At 42.1% G+C, this 26,182-nt stretch overlaps 2 protein-coding genes across 4 annotated transcripts; both read right to left on the bottom strand.

Moving 5' to 3' along the window:
* Positions 1-9,663, bottom strand: tefa (TEF transcription factor, PAR bZIP family member a). 2 transcript variants are annotated; one of them, XM_031748821.2, is made up of 5 exons: positions 9,487-9,663; positions 4,135-4,527; positions 3,460-3,680; positions 2,265-2,476; positions 1-1,728 (listed from the first exon to the last, which is right to left on the bottom strand). In XM_031748821.2, the coding sequence occupies exons 1-5, from the start codon at positions 9,560-9,562 to the stop codon at positions 1,707-1,709; spliced, it is 924 nt and encodes a 307-aa protein (XP_031604681.1). In that variant the 5' UTR covers positions 9,563-9,663; the 3' UTR covers positions 1-1,706. The 2 variants fall into 2 exon arrangements, with proteins under 2 accessions (XP_031604681.1, XP_031604679.1); XM_031748819.2 differs by lacking the exon at positions 9,487-9,663 and adding an exon at positions 5,282-5,642.
* Positions 9,664-11,024: 1,361 nt separating this feature from the next.
* zc3h7bb (zinc finger CCCH-type containing 7Bb) lies at positions 11,025-25,104 on the bottom strand. Of its 2 annotated transcripts, none has more exons than XM_039616468.1 (21): positions 24,860-25,104; positions 24,003-24,063; positions 23,872-23,908; positions 23,360-23,557; positions 22,980-23,138; positions 22,680-22,820; positions 22,555-22,597; positions 22,228-22,466; positions 21,823-22,108; positions 21,344-21,399; positions 21,150-21,249; positions 20,785-20,946; positions 20,468-20,673; positions 20,265-20,365; positions 19,912-20,093; positions 19,609-19,688; positions 18,214-18,473; positions 17,986-18,091; positions 17,714-17,822; positions 15,838-15,971; positions 11,025-15,220 (listed from the first exon to the last, which is right to left on the bottom strand). In XM_039616468.1, the coding sequence occupies exons 2-21, from the start codon at positions 24,059-24,061 to the stop codon at positions 15,185-15,187; spliced, it is 2,694 nt and encodes an 897-aa protein (XP_039472402.1). In that variant the 5' UTR covers positions 24,062-24,063; positions 24,860-25,104; the 3' UTR covers positions 11,025-15,184. The 2 variants fall into 2 exon arrangements, with proteins under 2 accessions (XP_039472402.1, XP_039472403.1); XM_039616469.1 differs by having other exon boundaries at positions 22,228-22,463.
* Between the last annotated feature and the right edge of the window lie 1,078 nt (positions 25,105-26,182).

The following is a 26,182-nucleotide window of genomic DNA, read 5'->3' as shown; positions in this document are numbered from 1 at the left end:
TTCGGTCAACAAGGCTTTAATCTTACATAATGTATATACAAGGCAAAAGATTGCCACACTCAAAGATGTTTCTTTACAAAGAAACACAAAGATGTAACCAGAAAGGTTAAAAAACACAACAAACTTAGCTAAATGACCTGTTCCTGAGAAGGCAGCTGCAACAACCATTGCAACAAAAAAACTCCAATGAGTCCAAAAGAAAAAAAAAAAAAAGGTCATTACCAGTTACACCAGAATCAGTCTAAAAAATGTGATTTAAGAAAAAAAAGACACATTTAGAGACCTTTTAAGGATAATCTGATTAGAATTACTGAAGCTTGGAGTGAAACAATTTTCTGTTAAAGAGGTCTGGAATATTTACACAAAAATCCTACTTGTAGTTTTACTTCACAAAAATGCACACGCCCATTCATTAAGAAGAAGCTGTTTTTTAAAAAACGGAAAAAAACTGTAAAGAACACAATGTTCACTTTTATTTAGGTTACAAAGTGAGAACAGTTATAGATATGGAAGCCCTGCAGCGAAAGAAAAATAAACAGCTTTCCCTTTTTTGTCAAAAGTGGACAGCAAAGTAACCGGCGGGTAAGTCACAGCTGTAGTTTGGATGCAAAGTTAACTGTAAACTGGCAGACTGCTCGCTGCATTGAAATGGCTTCAGACGTAGAAAACACTCAAAGGGTTTAAAGAGGCGTCCCACAACAGTCTGTGTTACGGAGACTGAAGAGACACTCGGTGTGTTTCGACACAAAACTTGTCGGACAGAAAACCTGTAATACGGAAGCAGGTGTAAACGGTAAATAAAGATTCTTCAAAAACTCAAACAGCACTGTATGTATGGTTTATGATGCTAAATACATTTTTTAATGTATTACATTAGCCTGAGCTATTTACAGTGCATGCATCAGTAGATTCTACACAGACACTTCTGAAGTGTTGCTGACAGAAAATGGACAAGTCCACATCGACGACCCACAGAGAGGCAACGACTCTGTGAGGGACACAGCACGAGAGCGACACGCACAGAAACAGGGACGACCAAGCGTTTATGTACAGCTCTGAGCCGCCGCTAGTAGAAAGCTTATACATGAAGAAAAGTGAACATGGGTGCTTTTTTTGTTTGTTTGTTTTTTCCTGCCAAGTCACAGGAATCCCCTGAAGAAGCTTTTAGGTTATTGGAAATGTCACAGTCAAAGAAAGAAGTCTTCATGGGTAAAGAAAAGCCCAACTCTTTGCACAATCTCTTATATTATGATATAAAACTGCTATGAAAACTGCTGGAAGCAACCTGCAAACCCCAATAAGGAAGCCATGTAGCCTAAACCATTACATGTGCTACCTAAAAAAAATAAAAAAATAAAAAAAAACCCTACCGTATGTCAAACCAAACCCCGAACATCACAAACAATCTCATCTCGGCATCAGGCGTACAAAACATGATAAAAAAATGACACCTCAGAAGCGAGGTGCACCAAAGAAGCACTTGTATATCCTCACACACCCCTCTCACTTGCACAGATGCTAAATATAATAATAATAATAATAATTAAAAAAAGAACATATTGATATCTTAACATGCTATGACATCTCGCTGGCAGCATCGGCCCTCACACATGCTCTTCTGTTCTTCATCCTCTTCTTCCATGTACCAACCAAAGGTCTGATTTATTTATTCATTAGAAAAAATAAATGAATAAATCAACTGTTGTCTATTCGTCATCTGGCACCGCTCTTAAAAGAGAAGAGAACAAGGATGAATGACATTGGAAGGGAGGGAGGAGAAGAGAGGCCAGTATTAAGCAATGTTTCCATCAGCAACTGGCAGCTCTGAAGGCCGGTGTGTGGGACTACCAAGAAGTTATTGTAAAGCAGAATATCCAACATGAAGGCTGAGTGAGGCTTTAGGCTCCTCTCCCTTTACCTTCTTAGGTACCACATGAGAGGAAAGCCTCTGCTGTTTTACTCATTCTCACGTTATTGTGACTCAAATGTAAGCAGGTTTTTTCACCAAATACACTCACAATTATTCAAATCAACCCCCCTGACGGATTTTCATCACAGTGTAGGCTATACAGGGGTCTCATTCTCCCCTCTTCCTCCCCCTCTCTTCTGGCTAAGGCCATCTCTCTCTTCAGCGGTACGGTAGGTTTGTATCCGGTCACATGGCAAAAGATCAGGTCTTAAAAATATCTATCTTTCTAAATATTGACACTGTTCGGTTTGCATGTCCTTCTGTGTATTTCATGTGTGTTTTCCTCATCCCTTACAGTGGTCCGTATTTGTTTTCATATCGCCCCAAAACGTTCTTGTAGCGGCCGCATTCCTTCCGCAGCTCGGCCACCTCCGTCCGCAGCGCCGTGTTCTCACGCTCCAGGAACGCAGCTCGGACAGTGATCTGGTTCTCCTTCAGCCTGCGGGCATCGCGGGAACGTTTAGCTGCCAAGTTGTTCTTCTTCCTCCTCTGCCAGTATTTATCATCCTGGGGGAGTAAAACAGGAAAGAAACAGCTTACTTACTGCGTGTTCTTTATTCTAATCAGCACACTTTAGCCTGAATCTCGCCCATGTTCCCCTAATCCTGCAAATATGGCTGACAGCCAAGCTCCTTTGTCCCTGTAAACAAAACCAGCGTTCTTCTGGGGGAGCAGGAAGCAGGGAAAAAACTGATTTCAAGATTATAAGATTGCTGAGTCATGGTGAGCCGCAGAACTCAACAGCAGATCCTTTTTCAAACCTCCAACACTGATGAAATTCCAAACCACACAAAAATAAATAGAAAGTTTTGTTTGTTTAAAAAAAAATTTTAAAAAAATTCCTGTTTATTTCAGGCAGTGACTCTAAAATGTTTGCTAGCATTCCCTCCTTCAAAAATAAATAACATTTTAAAAAAACAAGCTCACATGCCTCACCCTTTCATTTTTATCAGTTATTAACAGTAATCCCAAATTACCCCAATACATGCAAGTGAGAGCGTGTATATTAGACACAGCACTGACAGCTTAGAATAAAGCGATGAGTGAATGACTGGAAAGTTGACATATAATTGCCAGTCTATTTATCATTTCTTTTCCATGTTTTGAATCATATTATATTACAGTAAAAGAAGAACTGCTTTAAGGAAATGGGATTTTCTGATCTGAGGTTGGTAAACAATCACTGTTCTTCATATATATGTATATATATATATATATATATATATATATATATATATATATATATATATATATATATATATATATATATACACATAGTAGCACGCTACTATACAGTACAAACAGTTCTTCCAATATATTACTTTACAGCAGTCAAAGAGACGACAGAGGAATGTTTCTAGTGTGATTATACTAGACCGACTGTCTTCCTGTTTTACCGATTTGCCACGAGGCACATAAACACAATGAAGCGGCCTGCTAGACTGAAAGCGCATTTTTTTGTGGTTTTCCCCATCCAGTTGCCAGCGTACCTTCTGTTCGTCGGGTACAAACACCTTCTTAGCCTTCTTAATCATAGGCTGTGGCTTGAGATCATCTTCAGAGAACTTGTGTTTGCGCGGGTCAAACAGTTCGCCCCCGGGCACGCTCGACAGGACCAAATCTGTAGGATCTGGCTCGTAGTTGACCTCAACCTCAATTTCCTCAGGGCTGATGGGCTCAGGAGTCACCCTGTCCTTGTCAGTGGTCACCTCTGAGCACACAGATAAGAAACACAAAAACAGAAACATGAGACACCAACTGTAAAGTCTGCAATCTCCAGTATGCGGCTGCACTAGCTTCTATTTCTGCTGTCTCGCCAGAATAGTTACCACCCATGGCTCGTTTCAGGATTGAGTGACATTGTTAGATCACAGCGTATCCTGTTTCGCTAACATCATGACAGAACCAAATATGAAATACAAGTACGCATTATTACCTGTATTTAGGAAAAGTCAAGCTGGGATTTTACATTATTATACAATTATACTTATCTAAAAACTTTGTATTTTTATTCTTAGATAGTGCTAGAGTAGCTTTGCATGAGTCACAGTTCAAAATAAGCCTTATCTTCTACTGGCCCTTGATCATCCAAAAGTGTAAGCAACTTCCTTCTGGCCCCCATAAACACTCTCTCTGACATCATACAGAGCCAAGAGGAGCCTCACCTGTAACAACATCAGAGGTGATGTCAGAATCACTCTTTGTGATGATCACCACTTCCTCGTGGCTCTTGTCCAGCTCCTGAATGGGCAGCAGAGTCATTGGAGACACTGGCTTGGTGATCTTTGTCTGTGCAGAGGACGTAGCCTTTTGGTTCTCCGTCTTCATGGCGCTTCCTTCTGGGGTGCCCTTTAAGGAGTTCTCATCTAGTGATGTGGGGATGCCATTCTCCATGAGGAACTCCTCCAGGTCCATGTACTCCAGGTGGAAGCTCTCACCATCATAGGGGATGGTTTTCTCCCAGATAGCTGGGGTCAGAGCGGCTGAAGGACCCATGTCGCTCCCTCCTCCGCCCAGGTCACCGGTGTCTCCAAGACACAGCTTTTCCTTGTCGGTGTCTGAAACAGGAAAGATATATATATATATATATATATATATATGTTTATGTTTACACACATAAGGAGTTTTTTGCCTTGACATAGAAAACACAACTTTCTCAGTGCTGAGAAATTGGATCTTTTCTTCTCTTTGTTTCTACCCCAAACTATCCAGTGTGTTACAGTAAAATCTCCTCCCCCTCCCACCATCACCTCTGTCACTGTTCTGTAGAAAACTATTTTAAGGATCCTGACACCCTATAGTATACAGCACGACAGCAGCAACACTGGACTGACTATGATTCACTTATGCGGTTTTTAAACTGAAGGACTCATGTCCACAGTGAACACACAGTGGGGGGGGAAAAAAAACAACCAGGTCGTGTTATCACGCTTACTGACTTACAACCAGTTGTTATCATCAAAATATCACTTTGTTTTAACCGGAGAAAGGGTGCCTCGCGTCAACAACAACAAAATAACTGCATTTAAACTTAGGGGCGTGTCTAGAAAAGTCTGGATGCTGAGTAGAGTCGGACCCAGGAGAAAAGAAGAGGCCTTTCTAGGGTACATAGCGAATGCAGCTAGCGCTGCAAATTAATATCCGCTCGGATATGTTAGCACACGCAGCACCAACTGTATACAGGCTGCTACACTATTATGATAAGAAGACTATTTTTAATAATTATTTTTATTATTCTCCAGCCTCTTTAATCGGGTGAACTCGTTTCAGAGCCGACATTCGCCTCTTCCTCTTCATCAGCTCTGCGCTTACCGTCGTCTCCGTCCAGTATATTCGGCGGAGGCATTTCCATTATTTTCTTCAAAACCAGCGGGAATGAACTCGGGGCCCCAGCGGCAGTCTCCACCGTGACGAGAAGTGGCTCTCCAGACATTTTTTAAATTCTTTTTTTATTGTGTCTTTATTATCTAAAGTTCACCGCGGAGCAAGTACAAAAAAGATGCAAACACGGCGGGTTAGCTTGATAACGGCAGTTCTTCAGCCCGCTGAACCGCTGTGACAGACTGCTTTAAAATCCACTGAATCTGCTCAAGCGAAATTTTATCCGCGAAAGCATCCAAGAGAGGCTCACTAACCCACTTCCTCAGTAACTGTGGCAATCTGAAGATTTCTGTTTTTTTTTGTTTTTAGAACAAACCGCGCCTCCTTGTGAAAAAAGGTCCTGCTTGCTTTGTGTTGATTGGCCGGCTGAGTCTGACCTCATGAATATTAATATTACAGCGCGAGGGGGCATGGTCCCGTAACTGCACTCTCATTGGTTGACCGAGTTCACCTAAATACGATATAAAAAACTATTACAAAACGTATTTTAACCCGATTTTTTCTACCCTTATTCAGTTATTTAGCTTTCTTTCCAGTTCTTTTAATGTTATATGATCACATAAATACAAACAGTGAAGGTTTATAGCACCTTTTATAAAATTACGAAAAGTGAAAAAGTAATAACTATAACCATCCAACCCAAATCAGACATTAATCAGAAATAAATGAACATTATATTAATTTAATACTTTGACAGAAAAACAAAAAAGAAAAAAAAACTGCACAGAAAGTGGAACAAACTGTTCCGTCCATGTCCTGATTCTCCAAGCCTGCTCCACTCACATGCAAACACACGTGCAGAAGCCGTTCTTACATATCGCCCGGTTTCATCCAATGACGCTGCGATGTGTCTTTGTGGCTCGCACGCAGGCGTGAGCAAGAAGGGCGGTGCTGCAGTGCCAAAGTGTTATTGGACAGAGGAGCAGCACCTTGAGGTTTAGTTGGTGTGGGCTATGCTGCTGCAGCTAAGCAGAAGACCCAGGGGCAACGATGTGCATGTCTCTGCTGCACCGCAGAAAGCTTAATCACGATCGTGGTGGCTGATAATTGTCCCACATCGCCTTTAAGCATACGTAAACAACTTTTTCCCTCTTTTTAAATATGTGGTGGTAAAAAACAAATAAATAAGCAATAATCTGAATGATGTAGAGATTGAAGCAAATCATATCCTGCTGAGAAAGAAAAGAGGATTTTTCCATTTCACTCATGGAAAACAAACTGAGCACGCTTGGACACAAAACAGGATGTGCGTTCATTTGATTTTCAGCATAAACACGGTTAAAATCCACATCCTGTTTTCTTATGCAAAAAGGCATTTAAATAGACACATGTTCTTTACATCAGTGCGCCCTCCAAAGTGTGCACTAACATGAAGTATTCAGTAAGGCAACCTGCAAAGGGCAGCTACATGCATGCTTTCCTCCGACAAGGCACGGATTTATTGTCCTTAGTGGGAGAGGGAGTTTTTTCCTGTGTTTGTGTCACAGCAATAAAAACAAAAACGATCCCCCAAGGTCATCTGCTATAGGTGGTCACACTGAACTTTGTCCCACTTGTTATATATGACACTTAACCACAAAGTATTTGTGGTCTGTACAGCTCTGTGTGATTTTAGGGCAAAATAATCTAAGTGTGTGTAGACAGTATGCATTAGAGGTGGTGGACAAGAACATATAAGAAACTACTTTATTTGACCTTCATGTCATGTCCTCATGTAGACAACTCCCACCCTCTTCCTAATCTAACACACAGCCCAGCTAAAAGTGGCAGAGAAAAAAAGCGTCTTCGAAGTCCTCACATCAAAATCTTTGGCTTTGGAGAAACACACAAAGACGAATGTGAGATCTGATCCATCCTGGTCATTTGCGTCTGTCTTGTGGTACACACGGGTTCTATTTATGATCAGTATGTACGACATGCAGTGCACGCCTGAGCGTTATTATATATGTCATCATGAAATTTCTACCTCCAAAAAAAAAAAAAAAAAAACGAATTTCCCAGAGGAACCCACCCGAGGGATTAATAAAGTTTTATCTTATTTTATCTTATAATAATCTGTTTTATATTGACTCTTGGTGCAGTCCTTCATCATGATCTGTCTGCCCCTCTGGTCATGTTAAATGTTAGAATGCACTATTGTAACAGTGTATATAGGACAGAAAGTTTGAAAAGAATAACAGGTCCAGCTAAAAGTCTGAGGATTCCCAAAATACAGCAATAAGCCCAAATTTTCTTTGGCTCAATAAATTTACACACAGCATCAATAATGCCTGTGCATTTATCAAAATGATCTCTCTCAGTCTCTCGACACTTGGCGGAAGAATTTTCGAGCATGAAAGACATTGAAACTTCCCTGATAAGTCACACGTGAGTTTACAAAGAAGAAAAAGAAAAAACGTGAGCTGGCCGAGCATGCCACCTGACATGAAAGCAGTAAATCACCATCAAAGGTATTTTAAAGAAGGAACACAGGCCCTCTAGCAAGGAGCAGCTGGAGAGTGGCTCATTCCCTGACCTCAATGGTGGGGAGGATTTAGTCTCTGATCAAAACTAAAGGTGGAAAATATGAAGCTCCTGAATCTCTCTAATGAAAGGTGCTCTGACTTGAGGTGCATTAAGCTACTTAATTAGACACAGAGCAGCAGAGTACTCTCGCCTGCTGTAAATTTACCACATGCTCCCTCATGGTCTGCAAAGACCAAAGACTCTATAATTGGCCAAATTTAATATATAGAACCAATCCACCCATTTTCTTCCACTTATCCAGTTCAGGGGGGTTGGGGTGGGGCTGCAGCCTATCCCAGTTGTCACAGGACAACAGGCAGACTACTTGACAACCATTCACGCCATTCATTACCTATGGACAAATCAGAGTCACTAATTAATGTAACCCCATGCATGCCTTTGGACTGTGACAGAACCCATGCAGACTCCACAAAGATGATGTTACACGCTCCCCAGTTTCTGCTCCCAAAAGAAATATTCAAGATCTTATCCTGGGTTTGAGCCCAGCACCACTAACTACTGATTCATCACGCTGCATAAAGGGGCAATTCACCCAAAAATTACATTTTAAAGCACTTGAAGCCATAACCTAATCTAACTTCTCTCATACAACAACAAGTGAAACATACTATGCAGCACAGCAGCAACAACAACAAAAACTGCTTCTGCTTCATGAGTCAAATTAGTACTGCAATGGCCCCATTTAAAAACCCAGCCTGAGTGATTACTGTGCAGTCCAGTTAAAGTGGGACATTTGGTCTCGAATTGAAGATATTATATTTCTGTGATCACTTCCACGGAATGAAAACAGACTTATTACATCGACCTCAAACGCCACCCACGCTGAGATTGTTGTGTTGGTGTTAAACACAAAACCAAAACGGTCAATCTAGATTATGTCAGGCATCGTCTCCCGTGCAGGCTCGCTTAAAGGGGCCACAGTGGTCTCACACACCTGCATGTTTCAGCAGTCACATACCAAACATGCTTTCCTCACTGAGACGGTGTCAGAGCGCAATTGTGCAACAACAAAACCACCACAGGTCACAGAGGATCAGTGGGTGTTAGATACTGATCTGATTTGCAGGTCGATCTGAGTCTGCTTACTGGAGCTTTCATTCAAAAGAGGCGTTGTTACTAATCCGTTACAACCACGAATGACAGCATTTATATTAGCCTGCAACGCGATGATCATGAAAAACAGCAGGTGATCTTATTTCAGGGTGTTTAGCTTTATCAGCATATCTCCCCTTATAGAAATCCAGTGACCACTAAAGCTCAACTAATTTTAAACTAAACACTGAGCGGTCTTTACCACCGCAAAGAAAGGATCAGTACCTGCTTGTGTGCTACAGTATCGTTTTTTAAATTCTGTCTATTTAGTAATTTAGTCCACATTTTCTGTTAAATTCCTCCAACTTTTAGCTTCTAAATCCAGCCAAGGAGCAGCTCCCCGCTGTCTCATGCGGCTCAGCTGACTAGGATTACGCAACAAACACGCAGTTTGAGCAAAAGTTCCTGAATTTCCTCAAAATCAGTTTCTCGCTTCAGATAAGCCGTCTGCGTGGTAAATCTCTCTCTTAATTTTCTGAATTTTAACTTAACCACAGCTACATTTGGCTGTCACTTACCATTGTCATCAAGGTTTGGAAGAGTGAACGGATGCTCAAGAAGAGTCCTGAAAATCTCTGGGATTTCAGTGGTCATGTTTTCTCCCGTGAAAGTGCACAATCCTGGAGGGCCGGGCGGTGCTTAAACGTGTCTAAGCGCTCCCGAAAAGTGTCGGAAATATTAGAACTTAGGCAGGTCTCTCACTCTGAACTCGGCCCAAATTACTTAACGCGGCCCGCCCACTCCAGCTCCGTACAGCCAATCGGCAGCGACCATTCCCACGGAATCGACGGAAAGAGCGCCCATTGGCCATACTTTGTGCCAATCACGGCGCTCCCAGCCAATCCTGGGCCGCACCTGTGTTACCTAAAGTTTAAAAAAAACGTGACCCGTGGCGACCCGTGACGTTATGAGTCGGGTACACACGGAATATAAAATTGGTATTAACACCTACATGCCCCCCACGACTGAAGAAACTTTAGTAAGTGAGTTAGTTTAAAACAACAACAAAAACATGACCTATATTATCATAGAGTAACTCGCTTAGGGTCACCGTGAGGGTGACTAAGGAACAAGCCAGAGGCTACGAAGTCCTAAATTTAAGCTAACCCGCGTTTACGTTCCAGTTCTATGTCTGAAATAGCAATTATGTAAAGTATAGGCCTCGTAATGCTCGTCTATACACACGTTTTACACCAACGAAGACAAAAACAGCCCAATGGGTGTCAGATATAAGGTCCAGGGGCACGCCTCGGACCTCAATGTGGCCAGCTGAACAGCTTTGGTAAACGTGAATGGAGGGTTAAATATTGGATTTTTAACTGTATTCTGCCAAAGTTGTTGCTCCCCACGGTCATTTATACTACACCAGAGTAAATGAGTAATAGATTTTAAAAAGTGACAGAAAAGTCTTTTCCTGTTTTTTTCACCTTCTACTCGAGAATTTTAATATTATTATTATCATTATTTCTACAGTGGGTCCCATAACTTTTTCTGTAATTTACACATTTATTACTTAGTTCAAGTCTAAAGAGTGCTGTGGACATATCTTTCATTTACTAGAGCAGCATTTCTTTATTATGCAGAAAAAGAGGTGCTGTTGAAATTTAATCTCAGGAATTAAGTGTGTAGTTTTCCATCTTCTTTACTTTCACTGGTCGGGTCCACTTAAGATCAAAATGAGCTGTATGCGGCTCAGTGTAAAATGAGTTTGACACCCCTGTATTATACTAATTATGAACGTTTATGGAGTCTATTCATGCAGTTTATGTTTGCTGAGAGAAATGTCTAAATTAAAGGGCAGAGAAGAGTCTCCATTTAACTTTCACTGTGGCTCCAAAGTGCACCCAAGGCCTCAGACTGAAGAGCAGGCTCTGCAAAGGGTGTTTTGAAAGATCCCTCTAAATCACGTGTGGGGCTCATTAACCTCTCAGCATGACACAGTCAGACCGGTTTGTAAAAAATCCTGTCACCGTTAAGTTTCAGCGTTTCACATTTTGACTGCCACCGATCATACTCGTGGATGAATGTCGCTTTATTTTAAGGAATGGAATCCACCTTTTTTTTTCTCTAAAAGTTTATTAAATGCTTTCAAGAGATTTGGTCCACATGTGTGATCATTAACTTCCAACCAGGGAGGAGAAAAGAAAAAACAAAGTCAAGAGGAAAAAACCCAAAAATATAACAACAAAATGTAAAAAAACAAAAACAAACAAACAAAAAAACCACGTACAAAACAAACATACAGAGGCCTTGTTTTTTCCACTTCTTACATCCCTGGTTTCCTCATTCGAAGTTGCCGAAAACAATAAAAAAAAAAAAAAAAGAAAAAAAATTTTCTAACCTTTTTGAAAACTGATTCGTTCAGTCTTTTGTAGCTGTGTAGGTGTGTGTTGGTGCTGCCAAACACATGACACAAACTTCTTCGGAGGGTGGGGGAGCCGGAGTGTCAAGAGGCAATGGGGGATGGTAGGTCACTTGAATATTTCTTTTTGGAGCAGAAACTGGGGAGCGTGTAACGTCATTTCACTGCTGCAAGATGCAATAAAGTGAAGTGATTGGATCAGGACACTTTATCAGAACACACAACTTTGAAGTCAAGTGACATTCAGGAGAAGCATGCCTGTGTAAGCAACAAAATTCATTATGGACCCCCTTTACTTTAAGAGGGGGGATAGAGTAAAGTAATCTCTTCCACATCTGCGCGAGCAAATCTGGCTGTTTTATCAGACGCTTTGGCACCAGAATCCGTCGCACGCTCGATAAGGTTGTGTCATGATTCATCGGCATTTAAATGGCACGCACACAACAAGCAGCCCAGACATTTGCTTCTTTGTTTCCCCTTTGTTTCCCCAACCTCTCTCACAAACACTAGGGAGAGGAGCCTCACCTCAAATGATCTGCTCTCTTATTTAAACAGCAAAAATCTAAATCCAGATCGACAAATTTTAGTCTAATGGCCAAATGGGATTTAAAGAAAAAAATCAAATTATATTTTCATTGGGTGAGCGCCACTCTCCTTTACAGCCTGTCCCATTTAACTCTCAAAAACAAGATGCGAACACATTTCTGACCACAGCACACTTTTCAACAGCCACGGGAAAAAAAGACAGCCCATCATCTCTTATTCAGATTACCTTATAAGGGTGTCTAAGTATTATAATAGGTATCAGGTATCATATACTGTATATAGTAAGGAGGGTTATACAATAGGGGTATGTTATCATCTTATAGGTGAAGTATATTGAATAAGGCGCTATACGGGAGTATATAAGCCTCTGTGTATGCGGTCGTTTCCAGATCTGTCCTTGCCCGGTGAATCAGCTCAACCAGAGAGGCAAAGCAAAGGCAGTGAGCAGTGAGTTCTGCTGGTAGGATCAAACTGAGACACTGCAAGAAGGAAAGACGTTACAGTATATATACTTTAATCATCAACTATCTAGTTTTACCCTTTGGTCCTACGAGCAGATCTCAGATATAGCACTCATGTACAAATCTACAGCTGTTGTCAGCTGATAAATGAAATCTACCAGAATTTGGGTGTTTTCTGCTCACTGCCTTCACCCCCAAACAGAGCTGTGCACCAGCAGCATACACAGACACATATTATATTCATACATGGATACATATATAAAGAGAGAGTTATACATTGCAATTAACATACATATATCAATAGCATATAGAAGAGAAATCGAAATAGCAATCATTATAGTCATCATATTCATCATAATACTAGGAGCAGTAGTAATACGATCCCTCGAGGAAGCTAATAAGAGGGCTGTTCCAGACAAGGCCTGATCTGCTGCCACGCGACAAGCCAGGCTGACGTGCGAACTGCGTTTTTGGTCAGCTCGGGCCGATTAGCCGTCTAAATTCTGCTGCAGCGTTCAGTGGTCAGCAACATCAGAAAACTCATGTAAAGTAAGTATCCTGTGGTTTGATGCTCGTTTCTTTAGGTCTCTCCTTTGCTCCTCTTAACCACAGTGTTCTCCCGTACTAGCAGAGTGTACAACTGGAAAATTACAGCATCCTGCAAATCCAGTTTAAGCGGTTCTGATCGTGGAAAAAAACAAACTTCAACTTGACTGACTTGCTTGATTTCTAGCCCTCTGCTCCAAGTGCAAATATTTAACCCTCTCACTGATCCATCTCTCCACATTCAGCCACTTGTATCTAACCCTGTCTGGAACAACCCACACTGAAGGAAAATCTTTCAAAATAAAAAGAATCTTAAAAAAAAAAAAAAAAAAAAAAAAAAAAATCACTATAGTCATCTAGTTCAGCGATACATGTCATATAGCAATACCTCAATAACAAGAAGTTCTATGTAATCAATACAGGTTTTCAGGTTATATATTTATTAAGCTTAACTGCTAAGTTATCAATTATTATTAGTAATATAGCATTATTTGTAAATATGTATAATATGTATGTATCTGAATATAGACATACCTTCATCGTGTCTATCCACATTAAAGGCTAGAATAAGATGGCAACAGATATCCTGCCTGTGTGTGTATGAATGTGTGTGTGTGTGTCACATGTGGTGCTGTTTATAGGCACAATATGTGGTGCGAATTCTTTCCCCATCTCAAGCTAGCACGTTTCCCCCAGGCGGGCTATCGTTAGCTATCGGGAACAGACACATTTGTGTTCATATGAGGAACACAGGTCTCCATCTGAAGGATGTGGGAGTGCGACTGGTTTGTGATGACCTCAGTTGGACTGAAGGCATGCCCACTTGCCTTTGCATTCAAATCTTCTTAAACAATACAACTTTAAACTAGAAAAATATAGTTTCAATCATCCTTATTATATCTTTATGTTTAAGTTATTATTCATCTGGATGTCTTTCTTTCTTCTTGAACTACTACAAAAGCTATTTTTTCACTCTTACAACTCAAATATTTTGCACAGGCAACATTTTCACTCTGCTTCAGTCCAAGTGAGGTCATTACTTTAAAACAGCCACCCTCAGTCTGATCCATTACAGAAGGGCAACTCCAGCTGGGACTGTGAAATGCTGCAGTCACTTCTAAGTAGCTCTCCTACACCAGCTTCACCCGTCTGTCAGCTGCATGCCAGTACAGTATTTTATGATGAATATAGCATCGAGGACTCTTAGCCATCAGCCTTGCGTACTTTAATCAAGGGGTTTGATCAGCTATGTTGTGAAAGCATAATTTTACCTCCCCTCTTTTGTCAGCCTGAGAGGAAATGACATTCAAAGTAACTCTGTGGGCAGCAGTTATAAGGTGAACAAGTAAGAATGTGTCTGTGCTCATCCCACTCAGGAACCATTGGTATGATTACACAACCAGCTATTAAGGGGCCTTTTTTTTTCTATAAAAGAGGGATGAGAACTGTAATTAAACAGTTTTTGGGAAATAAACTTACATACATTCCACCACAGCAACATGTTAGATGACTAATCTTCTCTTTATGAAGGCCCATGCAGGCATTACATTCATAGCTTCTACCAATATGGCAGACATTACAACAAGGAAGCATGTAACTCTCCTTGGAAAACTAAAATGTTGCTCAGAAATCAATTGAATTTATTCTGATCCTCTCACTATATTCCCACAAAGGAAGAAGAGCAGGATTTGGTTGTTGCAGAGCTTAGCGAGGCGTGTCCACTAGGAGCCTCTTTCTCCGATGCTTTACAGTTTCTTCACTTTTGACAGCAATTACAGCACTGAGAGCATTTGCCCACTGGAATGGCGAGCATTTACTGGGCTTCTGAACTATCAGCGAGAAAAATGTTAGAGCTGCGACCAGCGCGCTCACCCAAGAACTGCTCCAGTGCAACAAGGATTTGGAAAAAAACAAACAAACAACCAAAACAATGGATTCTGGTGGAAAAAGCTGCTGTGTGAAATCACTTGGGAACACTTACTTTAGTCAAAACAAAACAAGCTGTCTGTGGAATTTTTGGGAACCTAAAGGAGTCACATTCTGACTGGGAAAACAAAAGGCTTATGTCCCCCACTGTATTTACAAAGCTTGAATTGGCTCCTGTGATTTGTGTGTAAAATGTTTGTGTGAGGGTGGATTCAACTGTTTTTCATGTCAATTTGCTGTCTCACTGCTGGCGAGATGTTAAAGAAGGTCAGACTGGTAAGATGACAGACTGTTCGGTTGTAGCTGGTGTGGCATGCCCATCTCTCTGTATGCAGTTCGGTGGCAATTGGCTGCTTCTATTCAGCACAGCTTCGCCTAAAGGTCGTCCCCGTCCGATAGCTGCCGGCCTCCCTGAAATGAAGCAAACCATCTGTTGTGTCACATGCCAACAAGCTGCACAGATGTGGCGTTTGATGCTGGCTCCAAACAGTCCCGACAGACTTTAACATTAAAAACCAACAGTAAGCACTAATTTGTAGAAATGTGGCATAAGCATTAGCTGATGACTAATAATAATAATATGATGGCCCTTTTTCACTAGTATCTGCTCAGACTGACTCTGTTTTGGCCGTTTCCATTACAATTGAGTACGACATAATGTGTGTGGCTTGTTATAGCAACACGGCCAGCTGAATAGGTACTAAAAAAAGTACATGGAAAAGTACACGGTACCAGGTACTGCCACCTAATGGAAAATCCTAAAAACCAAGTTAAGCTGTGCCGCACCTACCTGAGTAGGTACTAGTGGAAAAGGGCTATCAGTACTCCACCTTGTCCTTATGGCTGGGGGGGGGGGGGATCTAAAACTATACATTCAAAATGTGGAGACCAGAAACCAAATGTTTTTGCCTTTTATATACAGTCTGTTGTTGCAATCTGCTCATCATCATATTTTGCTCAGTGGAGATTAAGAATAGGAAAATAAGCAAGGTTTGACCTCGGATATTGACGTCTTTTTAAACACTCACCATGGCTTCTGTGTAATCTGCTGTAATGGTGACCTGCTTGTCTTCTGGGGGCGGGGTCACAGCAGAGTTATCTGAGCGTCTGCTCTGATTGGTGAGCTGCAGCCACAGTTCATACATCTGCTGCATGTCTCTCACTAAGAGGATCGAGGGAAGACAGAAAATTAAGATAATATCAGTAACCTAGAAGATGGTTATCAAAAACAATCAGTGCAAGTGGAATACAAAAAAAAGAAAAGAATTAGAGGCTTTTATAGTGGCTGAGGGCAAAGGGACGGTGGATATGAGAGCATGATAAGAAAATTTAAAACAGATCCAGTTAAATAAACCCCATTTTCACTAATGGAAAATGGTGTCTGTTTTTTTAGCATTATCTTTATAATAGTGACAACAAATAAACCTGTTTGTTTCATTTTCATGAAAAGTGCACCTTGCATATAAATATCCATTAAATTCATTTAAAAAAGGAAAAGAATGAGAAGATCCAGACATTTAGGGTCTGGACAGCCTGCCCCAGCTAATTAAGCTCAAGAAGAGTGTGACGCAAAGCAAAAAGCTGGTATCAAAGAGTCACGATCAGAAGAGAGTGAACCAGTTTGGCCTGCATGGGAGCCATATGGGGGGGGAGGGGTTCAACTAGTTAAATAAAATGTGTGTGAAATCCGTGACTCCTTCAGTGCTGCTGTACACACAAACACTGGCCATAATGTTAATGTTTCTCTGCAGAGTGGGTCATGCTGGGGACTTTGGTAGCGCTCTTGATGTGAATACATAAGATGAGGGGAGTTTTTTTCCCCTCATTCAGATCTTGCTGATCATGAATTTACCGATACTACAATCTAATTTTCTGGAAAAGGTGAAACCTTGTGTAAAATGTAAATAATAACACAACATAATGATCTTTTTTTACTATTTTCTAATAAATAAGGTGATTACTGGGCAGGCTTGATTTGCACGTCATAGTTTTCTATATAGAAACTGAGTTGTACATAAACGTAGTCACAAGGTTTGTGAGGAGATCACAATTCATCGCATCGTCAATTCTGACAGAAGTGAGTCAGTCAAGAGTATAAAATGTTTACGGTTCCATGTTTGTTCTTGTTTTGTTACAGTGGGATGAACTCAAAACAACAAACAAACAGAAGTTAACAGAGCTTTACCTCCTTTAGATAAGTAACCTAATTCCATAATCCAAACAATTTTAGAGACCTGACTGAATTGTACTGCACCATTTAGGGTCTTACATTCAGACGATCTAATAAAACAAAATTCAAGGACCTGCAGAAGTCTTGTTCTCAGAAGCAGCATGGGGGTGGAAATGTTATGGTTTGAGGTTTCTCAGCAGCCGCAGGGGATTAGATGGCTGCAGTTATTGAATAAACAACAAGTTCTACGTCATATGAGCGCTTGAAGATAATGTGAGGTCTGAATGTTGGACATCTCATTACTACATTGATAATAAGCACACTAACTAACCCACCATGGCTCAATAAGCGAAACTGGTGGATAAGGGAATAGCCCAGATTCAAATCCCATGCAAATGCTGTAATTTTGCATAAGAGAGTAGTCTTAGTAGTATTGTCATTGTTGTGTGCAGCTAAAGGTTGCAATACTTGTTTTTAGGGTGAAGGGTGCACTTTTTCCAACACAACAATAGTGTTTTTATTGGATAAAGAACCTAATCCTTAAAGGGATTAAATGTTTATTTGTCCCAATCTCCATTTGACTTTTTCACGTGACAAACTCCAACTTGAACCAGTAATCACTTAATCCACATATGAAAGTGTAAAGTGGAGCTCACACCGCTGCCTTTGTATATTTACAGACTCTTAATGGCCTGATCTCAGTACAATTGTCCTAGCCTGAACCAGAAGCTTACAACTGTTGTTTTTCATGTACGTCCAGACGTCCCTCTCCTCAAGACTGTGGGCGAAAGAGCAGTTCCCAATATAGTGGCATTTCTTCTGCTTCATCACGTGCACGCACATCTGGGTGAAATATGTAAAGCAAAGGTTAAAGTGTGCGAGTTACAAAAACGCCTGTGCCCCGAGGCAAAACCAGTCAGCTGGATTCTGCATGTGAGAGGTGGAGGGGCAGAAAGAGGGTGGAGTAAACATGAACAGAAGAGGAAAGAAAAACAGAGGAACTCACGTCATATTGCTGTGGATAGGTGCGGGAGAAGGGAAGAGGCCGAACAACAACCCACTTCTTCTTCTCAAATGACTTTACCAGCAACACACGGCGTTCTTTCGTCCAGCTGAAGAAACGGAGAGCAAACATACGAGCCTTAAAGATACAGTTTTTCTTAAGATCATCAAACTTGTTAGACCACCTGAGAAAACACAGTCAGCACGTGTGCATGTGTGAATGGGGCCTCACCTGTGCCGTGCCTTGGCAGTACAGTACTTGAGGTTCTTGTCCGGCTCGTTGACCTGACCTTCTCTCCAGCACTGACCGCACACAAACTTCATTTTCAGGTTGAGGGGGCGACCTCTTCCTGCTCCTGCTCCTAACCCACCCACTGGGCTCACACCACCACCACCTATGCAATCTCCTCCTACTCCTACTCCCACTCCGCCACCCATTCCCCCCAGCCCTCCTGCAGGTACACTGCTGCTTGGATGTGGTATATGGATGGGCTGAAACAAAAGAAATGACATTAATTCATTAAATATGAGAAAACTGAGGAGAAAACAGATTGCACAGGTGGTCCAACTCCTTCAGGATAGCACATCATCACAGTCACAAGAACATAGAGGAGTTTCCAAGAAACAGGCAGTTACAGTGGGAGAGAGCTGGACAGGGCCATAGAAGCTCCTCGACCCATCACTAGGACCGGTATCTGCTCTTTTGTGCAAGGAAGAACAGGATGAAAACTCCCAAAGCTACAAAATGACCTACAGAAGGACACTGGTGTAAATATCTTTCACCAAACAATCAGAAAAAAGACTTCATTAGGGGGCCTGCACGAGTCCCCAAACTGTGGATTCCAATTGGCATCTGCCATAGAATACCAGAATTGGCAGGTCCACTGGCACCCTGTGCTTTTCACAGATGAGAGCAGGTTCACCCTGAGCACATACCCCAGACATGAAAGGGTCTGGAGAAGCAGTGGAGAAGATTATGGTCCCTGTATCATCGTTCAGAATGATTGGATTGTTGGTGGGTTAGTATTAGTCTGAGGAGGCATATCCATGAAAGAACACACAAAACTCATAGAATTCAGGTATCAGGATGAATTCATTGGCTTCACTTTCAGGCCCCATCCTGGTGCTGTGGATCCTGGGTTTATGAAAATGCCATCCCTCATGTGGCGAGAGTATGCAGAAAGTTCCTGGAGGATGAAGGAATTGACACCACTGACTGGCCCCACGCTTGCCTGAACTAAATCCAACAGGACCCCTCTGGGATGTTATGTTTCGGTCAATCTCACACAGCTCAGCCTGCAATTCAGACTGCAAGAGCTCACTAATGCCTTGGTCCAGATGTGGGAGGGGATCCCCCCAGGACACCATCCATCTTCTCATGACGAGCACGCCCCTACATTGTTGGGCTGCATGTATCAAACGATGTGGCATCGTTTAATTACTAACACATTACCCAGTGCATATCAGCATAAATTTCCAGCAGGATTTTATTCCCAATGAGATCTGACATGTTTTCAAAGTGTTTCTCTAATTTTCTGAGCCATGTATTCAAAGACATTTAAAACTTTTTAAGGACTGTGATCACCCAAAATGCATCCAAATGTCTCAGGGTCTTTTACGGCCTCACCTTCTGCTGCTTCTGTGCATTCTGCTCCAGTCGTTGCCAGTGTCTCTTGGACTCTTGCACCATCTCTTCATGGGTGATACCTACAGGAAATGTTCGTCACAGCTCAGTGAAAGCATCTTCATTTGATGCTCACTTACTAACTGCTGGTTAGTGCTGATTGTCATTGTGTTTACAACAGCAGCTTTTCCATAACATACATCCCACATTTGTCAAGACTGAGCGCTAATATTATTCACTATTTACTGGATTACATTTAATATCTTGAACAAATTAAAATTGCAGCTAGGTCTGTGTTCTACCTACCAGTGTCCTGCTGCAGAACCCAGCATTTGAGCTCTATGACAGAGTGCGCAAAGGAGCAACTGTCCTCACGCTGGCAGCCGTAGCGAACCTCATGCCGACAAATATCAAACTGGCAGAGGGGGTGAAGAGGACGCACCTTACTGTAGCGCACATTGGCTGACCTCACCACATGCACCAGGCACCTGCAGGAGAAAATAAGATTAAAGCACATGATCATTATGTCTCTTTTCTGTACAGAGGCTGGCTTTTACCACTTAAAAAAAAATCAATAAGAATTTCATTAGAAAAAGCTAAACTCATTAGAAAACCAGTTACTTCAGCAAATGAAGACCCAGAAAACCTGTTGCACTCACTTGTTATCGTCAAACGGGTGTCGAGCTGTGAGGTTTGAGCAGACCGCCAAGTTTTCTTTGCTGCGTTTGCTGATGATGCGAGGTTTACTGTCAAAACATTCCTGTTAAGAAAGAAAGTTGAGGCAGACGAGTGAAGATCCATTTCCACTTTTCCAAACGCCAAAGAATTTAAAGAGGAAATGTGTAGCAGGCTGTGGTCTGACCTCACAGAGGAACATGAACATGCCCATGTGGAGCTGCAGAAGTCTGGTGACACTCAGTGCCCGCCTCTCCGTGCTGCCCAGAGGATCGAACAGCAGCTCTCGGCTCAGAGCGCCCTTCCTCTCCTGAGTCCACACGTCGATCTCCTCCTGGCAGTACGCAAAGGTGCAGTTCTCCCCATACTGGCACTCCTGACGCTCCTGTACCTCTGTGGGACCAGGCAGAGAGAGAATACTCAACAGAATATAAACGTAATGGTGATCAAATGTGTATCTGATAGATTACATTTTCCAGCGTTAACTTCCCACGGGAAACATACCCTTACAGAGTACAAAAGCCCCCAGGAAATTGTTCCGTGCAGGCCGGGGTCGAATCCTCTTCCAGGTGGGGTCTTCTGAATTTTTGAGGCGACACAGCAGCACATCTCTTTTACAGCGATGTGCTGCCTCTGGCTGATACTTATAGTCCATCACTCGTGGACCTGGGTAAGAGGAGGAAATGGTTAGATATGATTATTTCAAAAAGAGCAATAAGTGGCCTGTTAACATCTTGTCAGCAACCAAGTTAAAAATTTCCCAAGAAATGCATTTCATACATTAGACACAGTGATGCTGCAACACTCCACTGTGAACATTCAGAAAATTCAGGACAAAGGACAGCATGTCAAAGGCTGGTAATACAAACCTATTCTGCTGTAACAGGCATGACAGGCCTGCCGAAACTCGTGTGTGGCAGCCAGAGGATTCCTGGAGAGCAGTGACAGGTTGGTTCCTGCTGGACCATTCTGAAAATGAGGTGATATAAAAGAAAGCCAAGGTAAATAAACAATTAACAAAATGAAATGGATTTCTTGTAACAGATGTGTGTGTTTTGCTTACTGCATGTGCACTGTGGTTGCGCATTCCAGGAATGAAGCTGTGGCACACTCGTCCCCCTGAAAAACACAGACACAAGGACACTGATGTCAGACTTCACATTGTATTGTTGCTGACTCACACCGTCTACTGATGATGCATATCTCAGGTTAAAGCCAGCTCCCTAGAAACTGTTCTCTGGCAGATAAGCAACTTAAAATCATTGTACTGGGTCAAACTTAATGTGCATCCTATTGGTATGGGGGTGATATTGCCTATACTGTACTTAAATCACAGTTGGGATGCTTATCGACCTGCTTTCATTCCTGCAGCTGCACTAAGTCATTTTAAGTGCAAAACATCAGATCCTGAACTATATAAGCATTCCATGTGCAATTTATTTTAAACCCTTAAATGCTCTTTCTTCACAGAAGTTTTGTACTTAGATCAATATGTGTTGTCAAGCAGCAAACCATTCATGAAAACTTTCCCTTTCTGCTCACCAGGGAGAGTGTACTCTGACAATGAGTCTAGTCCACCAGCGGCGACTCCTGCCTTCCCTTCTCCTTCCATAGACGTCGTGGAAAAGCTTCCCAGTGCGTCCTGCGCCTGGGTGGAGCCCTGGTCACACAGCGACGAGTAAGATTCCAGAGGAGGAATGTCGCTGATCGAGGAGCTAAAAAAGGCTTGGGAAAGCTGGGCTGAAGGGGCTGGAAGGCTGGGTGAGTAAGGAGGCCGGAGACCAACTGCTGTGTTGGGTAGGTTTGTGGGAATAGCACCCACTGGAGTCTGGAGGAGGGGACACAGGAATATGATGAGTTAAGATCATTCCTGATGAAATAAAAGGGTTAGAAATACTGTCCAGTTTAGTGACAGTGCTGAGTGATATTGTTTTGTCCTTCACTCACCTCACTGACTTTCTTGGGGATGGATTCTAACAAGCTGTCTAGCTCATCCTTAATGACACTACTGCTGCATTCCTCCATGTGCTCTGACACCGGGACTGAGTACTGCATGGGAGGCACCTGGCTGCTGGGGCTCTCTGAGAGGTCAGTGCACGAGGTTACCACAGTGGTCGTTGGGTCATCGCTGACTGGAATAGGAGTAGCCAAAGGAGCGGGGATGCATTGTGCGCTGGAGATGTCTGCTGGGGAGGAGGAATAAGAAAACAACTGTCAGAAACAAGTGGGGCTGGGGATGAGCAGGTAAGTTAAACATGTGGCAGCCTGACATACCTGGTGCAATGTCACCCAGAGATTCAATTCCATTGGAGGACATCTAAAGAAAGGAGGAACCCATCAGGCTCTCACTCAGCTGCTTCATTATGTTACAAACTTTACACAGTGACAGCAGCACCTACCTCTCCAGTGGGTGTGGAAGTCTCTCCAAGACTGTCACCTTCAGTGGCCGTAGACTCCATCTGTGGGCTGACGTAGGCCTTACGACCCTTTAGTCCCAGTTTGTTGGCTAGATCCTGTGCCAGATCACTCACCTGCCTGTCCTGGAAGATTAATTATTTAAAAAACTGAAGCTCAGAATAGGTAAAAGCCATGAAGTTACAATATCAACAGCACAATATTCACACAGTATTCTATTCCACATTTTCACCCGATCTTCAAAATTAAATGATAAGTGCTTGTTTTAAGTGGTGATGGCATACATTTGGTGCTGTGAGGAGACATTTGGTTCCACATGTGTAAGCCTCTCTGAGTTGTCCCATCTCCCTCAGACAGAGCGCTTTGCGGTACAGAGCCCTGCGACTTCCTTCTGACACACACAGTGCGCTGTCACAGTCCTGAACACCGCGTTCATACTCCCTCTGAGTCAGAGAAACACAGCAAAAGTTATAGTCTATACCTCCACCAAAGATGATTTATTAAGGAACAATTATTTGTAATGATAATTCTACACCAATCTTTAAACTTGCATCTACAGGTTTACTTGAGACTCCATTCTCTACAGATTTCGAGTCTTCCACATGAACACATCTTTATACTCTTTGAGAGGTAACACATCTATCCCGCTCCCCTTCTTTCTCACCATCTGGTAGTAGGCAGCAGCCCTGTTGACGTAGAGGCTCTCGAGCAGCTCGTGGGGAATCACGAGAGCCTCAGCCTGGGCGTAGCGAGCAACACTGATCCCCTCTCCATACTGCTGGGTTGCTTGATGCCAGTCTCCATCCCGAAAACAAGAATTCCCTTCATCCAGCAAGTTACACACCAATTGGGTGAGAAATGCCTGAGAGGGATGTGTAAGAAGTGGGTAAAATGATTGAATAAGCATTGAAATTAGGTGGCATAAACAAAAAAAAAATGCAGACAGGTAGTATTAGACAGAAAGAAAAGTAAAGGAATGTGGAATAAGAAGAGGAATGCGTAACAGATTGAGGACAAGATTAAAAAATGATGTCTGAATTCAACTTCACACCTTGGCCTGGGTAAAATTAGAACAAAATGTGGGTACAGTCATGTGGTAGTCTGCATGTAAATATTACATAAACAAATTGGTGATAATGAAGCTCCAAAACAAGCATAAACCAGATCAACGCATACCTCATAACTCTCTGGCTCCGGGAAAGGCAATGAAGACCTATGGATAGGAAAGGAGAGGTGTCAAACATCTACATGCAAAATTTATATACTGGTCTGAAATCACTGGTGGTCTCCAGGTATTTCTCTCTTACTGAATAAAGCTCATCGCCTTCTGAATCTCCTCTCTTCGTTTCTGCCGTTCAGGATCCATATCTTAAATGTGAAGACAAGATTGATTTGCACCTATTTTGTTTTTTTCTGTACAACAGTGTTTACAGCTTTGACGGCTACAGCCTAAGCATCGCTCTCTGCTACATATCATTGTCCCGTCCTACCCCAAGGCCTGGCACTACAACAAGCTAGACAAACAGCGGGGTCAACTCATGGTGAAGGCTGCTATAACTGATGTTAGTGGGGTGAACATTTAGCGTAACCGGGGAATGAGACTCTACGGCAAGAAATAACATTACTCGACGTACAAACTGCGAACATTCTTTTAAGGGAGGCATTTAAAAGCCCCGTAGATGTTTTCAACGACAACCAAAACAATGTTGGGACTATGATGAGGTTAGCTAGCGTTAGCGTGTCATGTGAATGTGTTTCTCAGCTCGTACTGAATGTTGCACCATCAGATATGAATATATACAAGACAGGCAGCTTGAGTCTGGTCAGCTGCTAATGCAGTTAATGATGAAAACTACTACAGGAGTTTTTCTGCCTATAGTTGGGATTAGCCAGTGGACGAAACTAGCTAATTCTGCTACATGCTAATCACTGTATCTTAGCCGTAGTAAAGAGGAGAAAATCAAAGGGAGCTTTGAAAACTGTTTCATTCCTATAGAAGTCACTCGCATCGTACAGCCTCGTTTAGCTAGTTGAGGTGGCACATATAAGGGGACACTGCACGAAAGCAGAGTTACCTAGCTACCGGGTAAGTTAGCTGACTTCATTTACTAGTGGAGCTAAAGCTAATAGCTAAACCCTGTCCAGACAGAGCACGGCAACTCACCGAGAGTTCAGTTGCTGCGCTTTTCAAAATCACAGATACCTTCACGCAGCGTTGGCGATAACGATGAGAAAAAGCAGCCAGTTATCAATTCATAACCTTGCGCATATTTCTACGTTTAGTGTTCCTGTCATTGGTTTGTGGACGGAGCACGACTTTTCCAGCTATTGCTACGGCTGCTGGTAGATACAACTCAACTACTGGCTACCGCTGCTAGCTGTTATGGCCAGTGCAGTATGGCAACAAGTATCCAGACACAAGAGGCCTGTGACCGCAGGAGGGCAGCAAAAACTGTGTCAATGTGTTGGTAAATTACTACCGTGCCCCCCACGATGTTCTGTGCAAGAGTCTTGAGCCGCCCCCCGCCCCCCCCCCATATATCTTTGCATTTTGCTTCTAGGAGCCAGATCTTCTTGTAACGAGTGATCAGTGGTCCTGGGCACTCATTCATTGCTTTATCACTCATTTCCAGTCCAGTCCTTGTACCTGACCATTTTCAGAGGAACACCATATTTGTTTGTTAACCAACTTAACACTCACCTGTGAATCATTCAAGCATACTAAAGGCAACAAACTCAAGAGAAGAGTTAGATGAGTCAACACAAAACAGACAATGTAGCAAAGAACCTAGTTTAAATTGTACCTTTAGTTACTTTGTTGCTCACTGAATGTCACAAAACATATAACTTGTTCTCATTTCTTTGGAGAATTTCTTCTTATTTCCTCTTTAAAGAAATAAGAGGGGGTCAGGACTTTTGCACACTACTGTATATAGTTCATGTACCCAGATTTCCTCATTATTAATATTTTTAATTTATTAATTACATGAAGACTAAAAAAAACTTTAGTCTTTAAGCAAAATTAATTAATAATAATAAGTTGTGCATCTAAAATAATTAAGTAAAATGTTACAAATCAAGAAACACAGAAGGAATACAGGGCTTTTCCTCCGATCCGGATGACCTGATTGGGTTGGACCAAATATATAGAACTATATAAGTCAAATTAATAAACACATACAAAAACATACATAAATAAAAAAAAAATTAAATTTACATACATTTTGGTTTCATGGGCTATTTTGTCCAACATAAGGTCATGCTCATCAGGTCATCAGAGCTCATTAAAGGGTTCACCTAGACATTTGGAGTCATTATCTTTGTTTTCTACAGAGAAGTAATTCTTAGCTGTCTCTGTCTGTCTGGGCCTTTAGATTTTGGCATGAAAGGGACAGAGGTCTGCATATGTGGGTCACCTTCTGTATCCTGTGAGAAAGGATTGTTTTAAAGCTCCCTGGCCTACCAAAAGCTTCTGCACATTGACTCA

Source organism: Oreochromis aureus, linkage group 8 (assembly GCF_013358895.1).
Source record: "Oreochromis aureus strain Israel breed Guangdong linkage group 8, ZZ_aureus, whole genome shotgun sequence".
NCBI classification, from domain to species: Eukaryota; Metazoa; Chordata; class Actinopteri; order Cichliformes; family Cichlidae; genus Oreochromis; species Oreochromis aureus.
This window is presented reverse-complemented; position numbering and strand designations above follow the sequence as displayed.

Excerpts from the sequence above, each read along its gene's own strand:
- zc3h7bb (XM_039616468.1), bottom strand. The coding sequence starts at position 24,061 with ATGGATCCTGAACGGCAGAAACGAAGAGAGGAGATTCAGAAGGCGATG. Across the intron at positions 23,139-23,359 it reads CTGCTGCCTACTACCAGATG|AGGGAGTATGAACGCGGTGT; the intron begins GTGAGAAAGAAG and ends TCTCTGACTCAG. Across the intron at positions 22,598-22,679 it reads CTTCCACACCCACTGGAGAG|ATGTCCTCCAATGGAATTGA; the intron begins GTAGGTGCTGCT and ends TCCTTTCTTTAG.
- tefa (XM_031748819.2), bottom strand. The coding sequence starts at position 5,402 with ATGTCTGGAGAGCCACTTCTCGTCACGGTGGAGACTGCCGCTGGGGCC. Across the intron at positions 3,681-4,134 it reads CACCTCTGATGTTGTTACAG|AGGTGACCACTGACAAGGAC; the intron begins GTGAGGCTCCTC and ends CTGTGTGCTCAG. Across the intron at positions 2,477-3,459 it reads TTGTACCCGACGAACAGAAG|GATGATAAATACTGGCAGAG; the intron begins GTACGCTGGCAA and ends TTACTCCCCCAG.